This window comes from Calliphora vicina, chromosome X (genome assembly GCF_958450345.1).
Source record: "Calliphora vicina chromosome X, idCalVici1.1, whole genome shotgun sequence".
NCBI classification, from domain to species: Eukaryota; Metazoa; Arthropoda; class Insecta; order Diptera; family Calliphoridae; genus Calliphora; species Calliphora vicina.
This window is the reverse complement of record NC_088785.1, coordinates 4,318,952-4,336,816: the sequence shown is the minus strand read 5'-3', so window position 1 is coordinate 4,336,816 and position 17,865 is coordinate 4,318,952. Positions and strand designations below refer to the sequence as shown.

At 30.5% G+C, this 17,865-nt stretch overlaps 1 protein-coding gene across 3 annotated transcripts in view; it reads left to right on the top strand.

Annotated features, from left to right (window-relative positions):
- Window positions 1–17,865, top strand: part of dpr7 (defective proboscis extension response 7) — a 129,225-nt gene that overhangs the window by 98,911 nt on the left and 12,449 nt on the right. For all 3 annotated transcript variants that reach the window (XM_065514729.1, XM_065514728.1, XM_065514727.1), the window contains one exon: window positions 16,909–17,305. In XM_065514729.1, the coding sequence (XP_065370801.1) occupies window positions 16,909–17,222 (314 nt within the window). In that variant the 3' untranslated portion in view covers window positions 17,223–17,305. The remainder of the gene's footprint in view (window positions 1–16,908; window positions 17,306–17,865) is intronic.

Here is a 17,865-nt window from a genome sequence, read left to right as displayed (position 1 = left end):
TGTTATATTTGATGTTAGAAGATACTACGTTGTATGTAGACTTTTTTCCCGCTAATTATTATGTTTTTCCCCAATAATTTCTATGTTACATTTATTTCATATTCTTTTTTACTTCAAATAGTCTTAATATTAAATACCTTAAACATTGCTATAACACTTTTTTTTAATTTTCGCCACCAACTCTCTAAAACTTCAAAATCGAGGGTGTATTTAGACTATTTTCCTTGACTGTATATAAGTTTGTCATTCCGTTTGTAATTTCCACAATATAATTTTCCGACCCTATAGAGTATATAGTCTGGATCCTTATAGATAGCGGAGTCGATTAAGCCATGTCCGTCTGCCTGTCTGTTGAAATCAATTTTCTGAAGACCCCAGATATATGAAAAAAACCCGGACAACCTCGATTTTTTAAAAAAATTTAAAAAAAAAGTTTTTAAAACTAAAAAAAAAAATTAAAATTTAAATTTTTTTTCCAAAAAATTAAAAAAACAACTTGGAAAAAATAAATTTTGTGTACCTAAAAATATTTAAAATTTGTATTTTGAAGTATAATTTGGTGAAGGGTTTATAAGATTCGGCATAGCCGATTATAGCTCTCTTACTTGTTTTCTTTTTGTATTTTCGTTTCGTGTATATTTCATTTACGCACAGAGACAACAAGTTGGGCAATTTATTCACTAAAACATTTGTAGAAGGTTCCGCAAAGGGCTTATAGTCTTTTACAGGCTTTGAGGGTATTTTTTCACTTTCTTGATTGTCAATAATTGCAAAACGATATTGAGTTTCCGGATTTTTTTCTCTTGTTTTAGATTTGGCTCTCCCGTTTGTGGTTGTTCTTACACTGAAATAGTTGTTGTCAAATTTTACCAACACAAGAGGGATAAAAAGGTCCCAAAAAGGGGGTAAAAATAAATTTTATTTTAAATTATTAAACCAATTTTGTTAAAATTTTTAACATTGGGTTTATATTGTTCCAAATCTAGGTGAACGGTTTAGTACTATTTTTTAAAACTTATTTTTTTGAACACATTAACACAGATTTGAATCGTTTGAAACATGTCTGTAGCACAAAAATATTTGGCAAAATGGAGTAATTTTAAATTTCAAACTTGACAGATGTACAAGAAGGAAAAGGGAAATTGGAACTTTTCTCATAATGGTACCTTTTTAAGATTTAAAATTATTTATCTTATCGACATTAAAGTTAGCTGATATGTATCTGAGTAAAGTTAAAATTGGGAATAGGTTATAATATGTAGGTACCAAAATGTAAGAACTGAACTATAGGTACTTTTTCGTTCTTCTGATGATACTTTTTGAATTTTCTTTAATAATAATATGAAATAAAGCACATATGGTTCTGAGTGATTAAGAATCCAAGGGAGAGACTTTATGATACTTTTAGAACACATTTATAATAATGAGCAGGGAATCATGAATTTAGACACATATGATCCTGAGTGGTAAGAATCAGCAAATGCTGTTTTTATTGGTACTTTCTAATGGTACTTCTAATAATGTAACTATGGTACTTTTTCTTTATTCTAATGGTAATTTTTGTATTTTCTTCATCAACGGACCTAGAATCATGAAATAAAGCTTATATGGACCCAATAGAGTGGAACTCTTATGGGGGCATTATAGTACTTTTTCGTTATTCTAATGGTACTTTCTGAATTTTTATAGCAATTGACCTAGAAAGATAAAATCAAGGGGTATTCTCTTTACAAATGAACATAAAAACATTTCAACGATTTCTGGACGCGCATCGAGGTCAAAATTCAGATATATGAAAAATTTTACTATTTATATGAAATAAATAGGTGAAACTCATTAACTTTCTGCATTGTTTTCTAGTATCTAAAAGCTGTATTATCGCCAAAATTCGTAAAAAAAAATAAAATTTTTCAGCTTTTTTTAAAAAAACTTGCTATAAAATAAATACTTTGGCAATTGAATGCAAAATAATCGAAATGTGTACGTAATTATCGTTGTAATGAGATATAAATAATAAAATTTGGTTAAAAAATGTTAAAGTTATTACAAGTTCGCCAGACCATTAACCTGTCTCAAGCGACTTGAACAAGAAATTTAGGAAAAAATTATCATATTTCGAGAAAAATTCAAATAAAAACAAATTTTTATTTAAAATATATCCGTATTTACATGTGTATGAGTAACTTCGGGTATTGTGGACTATGTGTCTAATGTGGACCAGTGTCTTTTTTCAGAAACTATTGAATGTACATATGTTAACATGGATTTGTCGTACATTTTACAATTAGTTTTAAACGAAAATTGCACATGTGCTTTCATGAGTAATTGATATGTTGGCTTTTTATTCTTGTATTGAAATTAATGCGGGTGCTCAACATTTTTTTCGGCCCAAGTAAGAACTAAAATTTGGTACAGTTACTTGGTAGAATTTAATGTTTGGTTGTTTTATTTAGTAAAAGTGGACACGTATATATGTATATTTGGTAAGAATTTAAGCACATTTAGATTATTAGGTAAAAATAATTGTTTACCACTGTAGCCCAAGTTCGTGTAATGTGGACCACTTAAATTACTTGAATACTAATGGTCCACATTACCCGACAATAAATATGTACTTTGTGTGCCATCTATCTAAGCCAAGAACGCGACTTTTTAGTTTGTATTAAGAATAATATATTAAAATTAAATTTTGTAATCATTCATGATTAGCTGGTTCATAAATTGTATGTATTAAATACTAGTCCATTTACCATTACCCTCCAATTTTTTTAATGCTGGTTTTTGGGTTCCGTACAATATTTTCTCATAAATTTTTTATCCTTTGACGGAAAGCTAATTTATTGCTTCACAACTTTTTTAATATCCATATATATTGTGACCGAAATTTAGAAAAAACAAAACGGTAGTCCACATTACCCGAAGTTACCCTATGAGTTTTTGTATTCGTAGGATACCGTTAACCTATTCGCAGGTATGGCCAAAAAATTTTTTAAATGCTGTTACAAATCTCCATTTTCAAATTTTTAAACATTTTGTTAAACAAATTTCAGAATTTTTTGATCATTACATTGGGATTTATTGAGATCATAATATGGAATAACAATATGAAAAAATTATGTCAATAACTCTCACAGTTTTTCCGTAACTGCGATTTAAATTTTGCGATTTTCAAGAAAAAGTAATTTTTTGTCCATATTTTGGCGAATGAGCCCAATTTCCTTACTGTTATAAAATTTAAGTAAAACCTATTCATAATATTATAGTCCTTGAAACTTGAGGAAAATATAACATAAAGCTCAGAATTTAAAATAACAGCACAAAAATGGAAATTAACCCTTAGCAGCACTTGGGGTCCAAATAACCCTCAACTTCTAAAATCACGAAAAACACAGCCATTTTGACCCCAAGTGCTCTTAAAGGTTAAAATCCTTTTTAGCACTGTTGTTGTAAATGTTAGACCCCAATGTATATTTTCCTCAAGTTTCATTAAAATCGGCCCAAAAATATGTAACATTTCGCTATCTTTTCATTAGAAATTCCAAATATTGAAAAATTTTACCTTTGACGTTATAACATTTCGTTATCTTTCATTTGTGTATTTTTCATACAACTCTATATTTATTTAAATACTATTCAAAGTCAACTAATATTATTTCAATTTAGTACATATTTTGGCAACCATGGGAATGTAGAGAATTGCATTACAATTTTTGTGAAAAGGTCGAGTAGCAGTCTTACTTCCAACTACTAAATTACAATGTCCTGGTTTATTATAAGTACCGGACGTGACTTTTCTATTGACTAAGAAATAAATCTAAAGTTTTTTTTTAAGATATAAATAAATTGTGTCAGATACAAGCTAAGGAACAAGATAGTCTCGAATAATTCCAAATCCGAGGAAGACAACTAACAGGCTATAGTAGATTATGAGGCCTGTGAAAACACACAACAAAAAGGTGGATTTAACAACAAAACGGATCCGTAACAACTTTAACAAACTAAGACAATATGGCAACATTTTCAGCTGAACAATTTCAACAGATTTTAGCGGATATGGGTGGTAACAGCAGATGCACAGCGCGTTATAAGGGGGAGAGAGAGACACCTCTGCTACAGTATGCTTCAAGATTTTGTGTCTGCTGTTAGCGTTCAAACACAAAATATCCGATGCAGATGCTATACGTGGAATTCCCATACTGCTTAAGGAATATGCGGTCACGTGGTTGATTGGTGTAAACGACACAGTGAGTAGTTTTGAAGAGACAAAAACTCACATTCGTACGACTTTTTCACCACCAATACCAGACAGGTGCATTTTTCAAATATTTTAGATGCAAAACAACAAAAAAGAGAAAAAACTGACAGTTTCATGTGTAAAAAGAGGTTGTTTGTTCAATTAAAATTGCCTGTGACAGAAGAAATCCAAATCAACATTATTTATGTACTGTTGACTTTAGCGATCTCATTTCGGTAAGCAGAGAGGCAGAAATGTTTAAAACGGAAACTCGATCAAGACTTTAAATAAAATCCTGACCAAAAATGATTGTGTGTCCCAGGATGTCGGAGCAGAGGTTACTTTGGACAACGGGTCCACAACTACTGGAAAAGTAATGCCTACAATTTGTGATGTAGTGATTGGCGGTAGAGTTCGAAAAACCAGATAAGTGTATCTTCCAGACAATGAGAGAAGCCGTACATTATTGGCATCTGGTATATTGAGAGTGACCCTAATTCAAATTGATGTCCACAAATCTATTTGAAGTTGGAGTTTTTAGCAGAGTTTCCAAAAAACCGAAGAATTTGAAAAAAAGGAGAACTAAACCAAACTAAGGAGTAATTTTTCGTTCTTCAAAATGGTACTTTTTGAATTTTCTATAATATTGAACCTATAATCAGGAAATTACTTTGATTTCAAATTTGACGGGGGTTCAATTGTGGAAAATTGGTACTTTGTCTTCTAATTGTACTTTTTATTATATTAAATTATTTTACTTATGTACATAATAGTTGGCAATAGTACTATTGTAATAGTACTTTTGGAATATTTTATAATAATAAACCTAAAAATTAGGCACACATGATTCTGAATGAGTTAGAATTAGCAAAAGGTGACTTTAGTGCAGGGAAAGGCAACCTATACTATTGCATTTTACGATTGTATGAGTTATACACTCTCTCCACGAATCGGTGTTGCTAGTAAACGTTCGTCTCTTTTCCCCAATTAAAAATGTAAAATCTCATATTGTTCATCATACATTTTTAAAAGTTGGGACATTTTTTTTCACTGGCAACGCTCATTCTTAAATTGTGCGATAAAAAAACGATACACAACCTGCTTGTTTGAGTTCTCAAGCTAGACTGATTAAAAGTTGTTTATTTCTCTACAATGCGTGTGCACACGTACGTAAGAGAAGAGTAAATGAAAAACGCGGCGCCCATGTTTTGCCTTTCCCTGCTTTAGTGGTACATTTCTTTTGCATTTTCAATAATAATCGGCCCAGAAATATGAAATTAGGCATTCATGATGCTAAGTGGGAATACAAAATATGTATCTTTATGGTACTTTTTAATTCTAATAATACGTTACAATGAACCAATAAACTTGAAACGAAAGACATGTTATCCTGAATTAATATTAATTCACAAAGAGAGACTTAATAGTACTATTTCTTTCTTCTAATAGGGTGGCGAAGCGCACCGGGTCGGCCAGTACTCCATAATTTTATTGAATATTTGAAAATAACTTAATCTTTGTTAAAAACATTTTGCATTCTTTTTTTTAAATTAAATAAATAAACAGTCATTTGAATTTTAATTGTCAGGAAATACTTGGATGAATCTTTGGATGAAAAAGTTTGTTTTTCATTTTTAATTTTTCTACTGAAAATAGATTAAAAGTAAAAACCGAAGAATAATTGTCGGTTTCGGTTTTAGGTCTTGAAAAACCGCCATATGTAGCAATCCATTGCCTGAGCAATTATTGCTAAGCAATAAACTGTCAGTTCAGTTGTCATTAATGTAAAATTTCTTTTTTCTATGATTCGGTGCGATTAATTCATACATATTTAATTTTTTTAAGTACCAAAAGTAAAAAAACAAAGAAATTAGTGAAAAAAGTATTAAGTTAGTTAGTTTCAACCAAACCCTCCAACAAAATTATTTGTTGGAGGGTTTGGTTAGAACACATTACTTAAATGTTGAACGAAAACTATGGCTTATCGGCCTTTGACCCTCTACCGGTGGCTTAATGTTCTTAGATGCCATCCAAAGGGAGAAGTTTGAGTGCTTAGTACTCATTAAACTTTCAATATAGTTTCGATTTCTGCGATCCTCTTCCGAATGAAGGGCTCTTTTTAGTTTCTTACCTGCAGTGGACAGCCTCAGCTTAGCAGCAGGAGATCTGGGGGGTTACTCTCTATTGCGTTGCTAAAGAAAAATGGTACAATTTATTGTGTTTTCGTATCGCACAAAAAATTAGTTTAAAATGTTTTTATTTACAACTTTTGACGTTTCATTTTGTTATACTTCGGTATTGTTTATTTTGTGGTGCCTGTGTTGCTTCTTTATGCGAAAGCGTTTGCGTAGACGACGCATAGTACCAAATTGTATTCTTATCGCATTTATCTTTCGTATCGAAATTGCTGTCGCATCGCAATAGAGAGTAAAACCCCTGTTGTGTTGTCAATCTCCTTTACATCTTCTTTTTTCCCGGAGGAGTCTATTAATGTCTGCATTAGAAATATACATTTTAGGTTTAAGAGGAATTTGGCACTTAGAGTGATCCAAGGCCGAAAAGATTAGATCCGATACAATTGTTGATATCTTCCTCACACTGCACAGTGGTTTAGAAACTTTTTTTTTGGAAATCATTCGGTATCTTGGGAACTATTGGAGATATTGTTACGAAATTTCACATGGTTTGAGCTGAGATGTTTTCGAGTTGATTTACGTTTGTTCAGCGTCACAGTTGGTCACCTCGGTTCTCAAATTTTTTTAAAAACGCCAACACTTCATTTATGATCCGAATGAGCTGAAATTTTAAATATAAATAGTCCTTTAGAAGATCTTACAATTATAAATTGTAGGTTATCTCTATTAGTTGAAGAGATATTCAGGTTTATTGATTTATTTTTTTTTATTTTTGCTCGATCTTTTTATGGTTTTTTAGATATGGCGGGCCTACGGAGGGTCGAAATGTTTTTTGAAAATATTTTCTAATGTCATTGATTTAAGGATATTTGAGTCTATATTGGATCAAAATTTTGTTATGATATCTTAATTGTTAAAATTTTACATTAATTCAAATTTAATATTTTCATTCGTGGAAAATCACCATATTATATTTTAATTAGTTTTTAAGATAAATGAAGTCCCAAAATTTTATACAATTACTAATTTACTAAAATATCAATCCTTAAGTCCTAAGGTTTTCAACAATATCAAACTAGTTCGTATGATATTTCTGCTGTAATAGAGTTTATATTTAAATTCTTTGATATGGAAAAATATATTAGATCTGTGATTTTTCTAGGACCAGAAGGCCAATAAGTGGGCTGACCAGGTGATCTAAAATCTAAGCAATTGTTTCGATTAACTAGAGTCCTGTACAGCTGTCTGTCTGCCTTTGGGATTCATTCTTAATTTTTGGAAATATCAAATTTTAACCATATGTAATATTATTCATTAACTTTTTATTTCAAATTTAAACTCTGTATCTTATAAAATATCTAAATAAGTATATGCAAGCCAATAATTTATTTATTAACATCATTTAGTACAACAACATAGGATGATCGAGAGGCCTTTCCATCGTCTTGAAAATTTTTAAAATAAGACTTGCTTATTCTCTCTTTAAATTCCTATTTTCTTATTAAATCTTTTTTTTATTCTCCTGGAAATTTGTAAAACTATTATTATTTTTGTAATATTGTCTTAAATATATTTTAAATTCCTACATATTTTTTATTTTAAAACTACCACATCGTTCTATATATTACTAATGGTGTTTTCTTTTCTGAGCACAATGTTACATTTAATGTTAATGTTACCATTGGCGCAGTTCTATTCTAAAAATGTATGGAAACATGTGAAAAGTTGTGCCGAATCTTATATACCCTTCACCAAATTATGCTTCAAAATAAAAATTTTAAATATTTTTAAGTAAACAAAATTAATTTTTTTTTCCAAAGTTATTTTTTTAATTTTTTGTAAAAAAAAATTTTCGAATTGTTATTTTAATTTTTTTTTTTAAAAAGTTTAAAATTTTTTTTTTTTTAAATTTGAAAAAAAAAATTTTTGTTTTCTAATTTTTTTTTGGAGGAAAAAAAGTAAGGTTTAAAATTTTTTTTGAATTTGACCCATTGTAGGTGCAACTTACTTAAGGGAATGAAATTTATTATTAATTTTTCTAGTTTCTCAAAAATGTTTGAAAAAATCGCTACAACGTATATGGACAAAAATATGTGGAAATAAGTTGACCCACCTTAGCGATCATCTGCTGGTAATACTTAATACGAAATTTGGTCCGAATATTTTATATAAATGTTAGAAAATATGTTTATTTAAAAAAAAATTTTTGGTCAAGTTGTAGAAAAATCTTATGTGTTCGTGGTGGATATGTATGAATTGACACAGTTGAATAAAACACACTTGTGTTTTAAAACAGTCCTCATGCATTCGTATTTGTGGAAATATTTGAAAAAATAATTGAGAATCACATGGAATTTAGCAAACAACTTTTGTCTTAATTACCTTTCCTCATATCTCAGCCATTTGTGAACCGATTTTGCTGATTTTAAAGAGGAAACTTCTCGAAAGCATGTATGACAGAATTATTGAAGATTTGGATCCCAAAGATATCTGGGGTCTTCAGAAAATTGATCGACTCCGCTATCTATAAGGATCCAGAATATATATACTTTATAGGGTCGGAAATGAAAAATGAGAAATTACAAACGGAATGACAAACTTATATATACCCTTCTCACGAAGGTGAAGGGTATAAAAATACCAAAAATCTATTGTTTGAATTTTTAAATTGAAAATCGTTTATTTTTTGATCCACAATTGAATATTGTTTATATTATAGAGAATTTATTTGTCTAACTAAGCAAAAAAATTCCATTCCGTTAAAAATGCCTATAACTTGGATAGTATAAAAGATAAATAGCACATGCAATATGTACAAATCTTTAAAAACGGATGGGAAACAAAAAAATTCCAATTTCCAAAAAGTAGTATTTACTAATGTTAGTTCTTCAAGTTTCTCCAACCCACATATACCTGCCTGTTCTTATTTATTTGCAAATAAAATACCTAAATTTGTACTGCATACTTTAGGGAGCTTTTTTATTACAGTTGATTGGACTCAAAAAAAAAATTACGAGTTTTACCCGGATTTTTTTAATTTTTTTTCTTTACAAACCATCTCCTGAAAATTTCGAATCGAATAACAAAAAAATCAGCCAAATCGCTCCAGCCGTTCTCACGTGCTGCCATTACATACATTGACCATTTCATTTTTATACATACATATATAGTAGAGTGACAGCCGATTTTTTTTTTTTAGATTTCAAAGGGTGCCGGGTGGAATATTGTGACACTAGGCCTAAATGTTAAGTGCTGAAAACTTGAGCCAAATCGGGCAACGATTTCTGGACGCGCATCGAGGTCAAAGTTCAGATATATGCAAAATTTTACTGTTAATATGGAATAAATAGGTGAAACTCGTTAACTTTCTGCATTGTTTTCTAGAAATGTGTAGATTTATTTATATTAATGAATATTACATTAAAAAAAATTTTTTGGAAATTAACCCTGTATCTCCTTTGGTTCAAAATGACCCAAAAACTGTATTATCGCCAAAATTAGAGAAAAATGCAAATTTTTCAGTTTTTGAAATTATTTTGCTACTAAATAAATACTTTTGCAATTGAATGCAAAATAATCGAAATATGTACGTAATTATCGTTGTAATGAGATATAAATGACAAAATTTGATTAAAAAATTTTAAAGTTATTACAAATTCGCCAGCCCATTAACGTGTTTCAGGCCACTTGAACAAAAAATTTAGGAAAAAAATTAAGATATTTCGAGAAAAATTAAAATAAAAGCTCATTTTTACTTAAAATATGTCCATATTTACTTGTATATGAGTTTTTGTCTTCGTAGGATACCGTTAACCTATTCGAAGGTATGGCCAAAAAAAATAATTTTTTTAACGGCTGTTTCAAAACTCCATTTTCAAATTTTTAAAAATTTTGTTAAACAAATTTCAGATTTTTTCGATCATCACATTGGGGTTTATTGAGATCAAAATAGGGAAAAAAAATATGAAAAAATAATACTAAAATCGGAAAACGATAACCTATGAATCGTGAAGGTCAAAGGTCAAATTTTTCAATATTTGGAATTTCTAATGAAAATATACTGAAATGTTATATATTTTTGGGCCGATTTTCATGAAACTTGAGGAAAATATATATTGGTGTCTAGCATTTACAACAACAGTGCAAAAATGGATTTTAACCTTTAAGAGGACTTGGGGTCAAAATGGTTGTGTTTTTCGTGATTTTAAAAGTTGAGGGTAATTTGGACCCCAAGTGCTGCTAAGGGTTAATTTCCATTTTTGTGCTGTTATTTTAAATTCTGGACTTTATGTTATATTTTCCTTAAGTTTCAAGAAAATCGGCCCAAAAGTATATAACATTTCAGTATATTTTCATTAGAAATTCCAAATATTGAAAAATTTGACCTTTGACCTTCACGATTCAAAGGTTATCGTTTTCCGATTTTAGTAAAACTTTCAGAACATATTTAAAATTACAAGGACTATAATATTGTGAATAGGTTTTACTTAAAATTTATAACATTAGGGAAATTGGACTCATTCGCCTAAATATGGACAAAAAATTAGTTTTTCTTGAAAAACGCAAAATTTAAATCGCAGGTACGGAAAAACTGTAAGAGGTATTGACATAATTTTTTCATATTTTTATTCCCTATTTTGATCTCAATAAACCCCAATGTGATGATCGAAAAAATCTGAAATTTGTTTAACAAAATTTTTAAAAATTTGAAAATGGAGTTTTGAAACAGCCGTTAAACAAAATTATTTTTTTTGGTCATACCTTCGAATAGGTTAACGGTATCCTACGAAGACAAAAACTCATATACAAGTAAATATGGACATATTTAAAGTAAAAATGAGCTTTTATTTTAATTTTTCTCGAAATATCTTAATTTTTTTCCTAAATTTTTTGTTCAAGTGGCCTGAAACACGTTAATGGTCTGGCGAATTTGTAATAACTTTAAAATTTTTTAATCAAATTTTGTCATTTATATCTCATTACAACGATAATTACGTACATATTTCGATTATTTTGCATTCAATTGCAAAAGTATTTATTTAGTAGCAAAATTTTTTCAAAATCTGAAAAATTTGCATTTTTCTCTAATTTTGGCGATAATACAGTTTTTGGGTAATTTTGAACCAAAGGAGATACAGGGTTAATTTCCAAAAATTTTTTTTTTATGTAATATTCATTAATATAAATAAATCTACACATTTCTAGAAAACAATGCAGAAAGTTAACGAGTTTCACCTATTTATTCCATATTAGCAGTAAAATTTTGCATATATCTGAACTTTGACCTCGATGCGCGTCCAGAAATCGTTGCCCGATTTGGCTCAAGTTTTTAGCACTTAACATTTAGGCCTAGTGTCACAATATTCCACCCGGCACTCTTCAAAATTTTAACAAACATTTTTTTCCATACAACTGATTGTCACTCTAATATATAGATATATTGACAGATAGGTAGATAGATAGATAGATGCCAAAGATACAAGGATACAAGGTGGAATAATGAAATACGTGAGCTAAGAGCGAAATGCCTCGCAGCACGTCGAGTGTCGACACGAAATCATGAAAATGAAATCTTAGCGTATGAGTACAAGAAGGCACGAAAAACTCTAAGAAAATCCATAAAAGATAGTAAGAGAAGATGTTGGACGGAACTATGTAATGAAATAGATTCGGACCCTTGGGGAAAACCATACCGAATTGCGATGAAAAAGTTGGGTGGAATTAAACCTATACCTGGTATTAAAGAACCAGAGTGGGCAAGAACAATAGTTGAAACATTATTCCCATATGATGAAGATGGGCTAACAAGTGCATCAAAGCTACATGTCGACGATTTCATCCCAATGAACGTAGATGAGGTTAAACATGCAGGCAATAAACTGAGTATTGGAAAGAGCCCAGGACCAGACGGTATACCAAACGAAGTCATAAAGCTGGTATGTGACATATGGCCGGAATCCTTAGTTAAAGTCTTCAACTTATGTCTAGAGACCGGGATTTTTCCCGCTAAATGGAAGATACAGAAATTAGTGTTATTACGAAAGGGAAATAAACCATTGAGCGAACCTAGTTCATATAGACCACTGTGCATGCTGGACTCACTAGGAAAGCTCTTGGAATGTGTACTATTAAAACGCCTAGAAGATTGTATAGATGACCTTGGAGGTTTGTCTCCTATGCAGCTTGGTTTCCGTAAAGGGAAAAGTACAGTAGATGCCATTAGTGAAGTTTACAATAACGCGATACAAGCCAAAACAACAGGATAATACTGCGCAATAATAACACTGGATGTGAAAAATGCATTCAACACAGTAAAGTGGAAAGTAGTGCTAGATGCATTCAAAAGCAAGGGAGTGGATAACTATCTCTACAACATAGTAGCAGACTATCTGGACAATAGAATTCTATTATACGAGACGGAAAATGGTATGCAGGAATACCAAATAATAGCCGGAGTACCTCAAGGATCCGTACTAGGACCATTCCTCTGGAATGTGATGTACGATAGTTTATTGAACTTGGAGTTACCAGAAGGAGCAAAACTAATAGGTTATGCGGATGACATTGCTCTCGTCATAAACCAACAAACTGCCGAATTGATTGAGATAGTTGCAAATGATAGCTTATGCCGTTGTAACAGATGGTTATGGAGAAACGGACTGCAGCTGGCAGTGCAAAAAACTGAGGCTATACTAGTGACAGAAAAGTCTTTAAAACACCGCAGATTAGACTTCAAGCTAGTGAAATATCCTTAAAACGCAACTTATGCTATCTAGGAGTACAATTGGATGACAATCTCAGCTTCAAACAACACGTGCTGAACATTCGTAACAAGGCCATGCGAACAGCAACCTCACTTGCCAGAATAATGCCAAACTGTGGCGGCCCAAAACCGCAGATAAGAAAACTAATTAACAGCGTAGTACACTCCCAACTTCTATATGCTGCCCCAACATTTACCAGAGCATTGGAGTTAAAGTATAACATAAGGGAATTACAGAAACCACAGAGAGTTAGTGCTCTCCGCATCACATCAGCGTATCGTACAGTGTCCACAAGTGCGGCTTTAGTGCTTGCAGGTCTACCTCCCATAGATCTATTAATACTGGAAAGAGCGCAAATATATAACCAAACAAGACACATATATCGAGACAATACTAGTCCAGCAGATCGAACGAGAAAAATTTCAGAAATCAAGAAAGACGCCAGGGACAATATAATAAGCATATGGCAAGAACGTTGGAACCAAGAAGAGAATGGAAGATGGACATATAACTTGATTCCAAATATAAGAGTCTGGATCGAAAGAACACATGGAAACATGGGTTATTTCTTAACTCAAGTGATGACCAACCACGGCAGTTTTAATAAATATCTACACAGATTTAAACTGAAGGATATAAGCAGTTGTGACTCATGCGGAGCAACAGAGGAAGATGCAAAGCATATACTTTTTGAATGTCAAAAATGGCTGGAACAGAGGGAAACTTTGCAAAATAACCTAGGTGTGACTTTAACACCCGAAAATATTGTGAACATAATGTTACATTCCGCAAATGCATGGAAATTGTGTGAAGAATTTATAAATAAGATGATGAAGACGAGGTGCTCAGCAGTTCCGAACCTCCTTACAGATAATGTAAGGAGGACGTAGGAATGATACTGAATTTAAACTACCCGCCCTGATGAAATGCGGAAGTAGTCCCAGGGTAGAGTTGGTGGAGTTATCGTAGGGCCACTAGTTGATAGCGCGCTATCACTACGTCCAACAAAAAAAAAAAAAAAAGATAGATAGATAGATAGATAGATAGATAGATAGATAGATAGATAGATAGATAGATAGATAGATAGATAGATAGATAGATAGATAGATAGATAGATAGATAGATAGATAGATAGATAGATAGATAGATAGATAGATAGATAGATAGATAGATAGATAGATAGATAGATAGATAGATAGATAGATAGATAGATAGATAGATAGATAGATAGATAGATAGATAGATAGATAGATAGATAGATAGATAGATAGATAGATAGATAGATAGATAGATAGATAGATAGATAGATAGATAGATAGATAGATAGATAGATAGATAGATAGATAGATAGATAGATAGATAGATAGATAGATAGATAGATAGATAGATAGATAGATAGATAGATAGATAGATAGATAGATAGATAGATAGATAGATATATATATAGATAGATAGATAGATAGATAGATAGATAGATAGATAGATAGATAGATAGATAGATAGATAGATAGATAGATAGATAGATAGATAGATAGATAGATAGATAGATAGATAGATAGATAGATAGATAGATAGATAGATAGATAGATAGATAGATAGATAGATAGATAGATAGATAGATAGATAGATAGATAGATAGATAGATAGATAGATAGATAGATAGATAGATAGATAGATAGATAGATAGATAGATAGATAGATAGATAGATAGATAGATAGATAGATAGATAGATAGATAGATAGATAGATAGATAGATAGATAGATAGATAGATAGATAGATAGATAGATAGATAGATAGATAGATAGATAGATAGATAGATAGATAGATAGATAGATAGATAGATAGATAGATAGATAGATAGATAGATAGATAGATAGATAGATAGATAGATAGATAGATAGATAGATAGATAGATAGATAGATAGATAGATAGATAGATAGATAGATAGATAGATAGATATTTATGAAATAGTTTTGAAAACTATTTTAAAGGAAATATAGAAAATATTTTACACGACTGTCAAATAAAAACTATTAGTGAAATAAATTCAACGATGGTAAACTCTTTTCATCTAAGGAATGCATAATAATACACCTTCGACGCACAGTGGCACCATTTGAGTTTTTTGGTTGCAGAAATCATAACTTTTGAACCAAATGCGATAATCAAAAAATTTAAAAGGCATATGATAGATAATTGATCAACCTATGTGAGTGTTTGAAAAGGGTTCTACGCCTTATAGGTGCCTACTTATGGAAAAATCAATTTTATGGGAAGTAAAATAAAATATTTTTTAAAATTTTTGATTTTTTATGTTACTTTTTTGATGTAAAATTATTCCAGAAAAGATTTAAATTTTTTTTTAATATTTTGTAAAATATAGCTCACATGAGGGTAATCTAATGGGTCAAAATGCATGTAACAGATTTTTGGATTAGGAATAACACAGGGCAACAAAATCGAAAAATTTTTGCAGGCTTTTAAACCACAAAATGGTAAAATTTTTGAATTCTATGGATAGATTTTTTTTTAAATTTTTTTTCTAAAATTCCGAAAAGTACACGCACATACAATTTTCTGAAAATAAGCGAATTCACTTAATTGTAAATAATTTCGAAAGTAATCCACCATATTTTTTGCTTTAATTTGTTATTATAACTCTGAAACTATTCAGCTTTAAAATACGTTTAAAACGCAATATATACGTAAAAATTTGAACATAAAATGGGGAAAATGCTTTCAATATTCAATCAATCGAAAGAAGAACATTAACTACTCAATTTTATGTATATCAAACAAAAAAGTTAAATTTTGTGAAAATGAGCGAATTTACTTAATTGTGAATAAATTCGAAAAGAATCAATCGATTTGTATGATCGATATCTCATTTTGTTGCTATTATATGTGGGTTTGCGATAAAGCAATAAATCTGAACAATTTGCCGTTTTCGATTTTTCATGAGTTTTTTAAAACACAAAAATTTGCTATTTTCACGTAAAAAATATATTTTTTGCTTCAATTTGTTAATATAATTCCGAAACTACTAAGCCGATTAAAACGCAATATACATATAAACGGATTAAAGGCTATGCAAACTTTTCTAAGTTTACTTCAATAATATCAGTATAACCCTTTTTGAGTTATCATAAATTAGCTGGAGAAACATCTAACAAAATTCACAATTTTAGAAAAAAAAAATTTTTTAAAAAATATATCCTAGAATCCTTGGATTAAAAAAATTTTACCATTTTTTTACTTAGGTAATCATGATGCATCAAATCTATATAGTGGTTAGTGAAGCCTTTTTTAGCTGTTGACCTGTGTAATCAAAGAACTTATTTTGAAAAAATATGGTAAATATAGAAATTTATAGCTTTTTTATTTTCTATCAAAGTTGAGAAATACTATTATTATTTTCTTAATAAATAGAGCTATCAATAGAATCAAAAAGAATGACGATCCATTACCTATTTTTCGAGATACTGTATCTGAAAGCGGACCAAGTTATATAAAAATTATCTGTTTTTTTGGAACACTGAAAATCAGTCAACTTATTCTGAACTAAAAATTTTAAGATTGTAATAATAGTAGCATATTTGAGATCGCTGGACAATTTCCTGTAAAATAGGTTTATTCAATATTTTTTAGGGGCACACGAAATTTTTGATTTTTGCAACCTCCATTGTTTTACAGGCGCCACTGTGCGACGTTACGAATCATAAATATACTTTTATTTCTTTGCTTCCGTTTAATTTTTTTTTAATATTTTCAGGTGAGCAACCTGCCGCTATGAAAACTAGTAACGGCATTGCAATCACGCCGCATGCCCACGTGACGATTGTGACATTCTGTATATTTTCAATAGCGGCGTGGCACTATTCAACCATATCACAAGTTTCTAATATAATTTCAATATATCACGTGTTACAACACAAACCTTTATTGCTTACCAAACCAAACAAATTACAACATATTCTGCAGAATCATAATTTGCAAAGAAATTACAATAAACTTTACTGTTGCAAACAGTGGCATAAAATTAGCACAAGATATGAAAACTTTCATCGATCACATCGAATAAGGTGACAACTAGAAACGCACCTAAGCGTTGCATGAAACTGAGAAAAACCTAACATTACCTAATTATCTACACATATAAACTAATAAAGGTAAGTAAAACCACTATATTATTCGATTACCTGAAAAGTGTGCTCTCTATATTAGGTGGGTGAAATTTCAAGAAAATGTTGTTTAATTGCGGAATGAAAGATAGAGAAAGAGAAAATTGGTAAAGGCTTCCCTGAAAAGGGTGTTCTATATCGCACAGTGGTTTAGAAGCTTTTTTTTGGAAATAATTCGGTACGTTTGTTCAGCTTCCTAGCGCTAATGGGATCCAGTGTGTGCGTAGGCCCTCAAAGTTGGTCACCTCGGGTCTCAAATTTTTGAAAAAAATCGCCAAAAATCTATTTATGATCCGAATGAGCTGAAATTTTAAATATAAATAGTCCTTTAGAATATGCTAACAAGTGTAGGTTATCTCTATTAGTTGAAGAGATATTCAGGTTTATTGATTTATTTTTTATGTTTTTTTTAAAAAATGGCGGGCCTACGGAGGGTCGAAATTTATTTTTACAATATCAGCTATATTCGCGATAAAATTCTAAATAAAATAAAAGAAACTTGCTAACAGTTATCTCCTCCCTATAAAAAGTTATACGCATCCAAATTT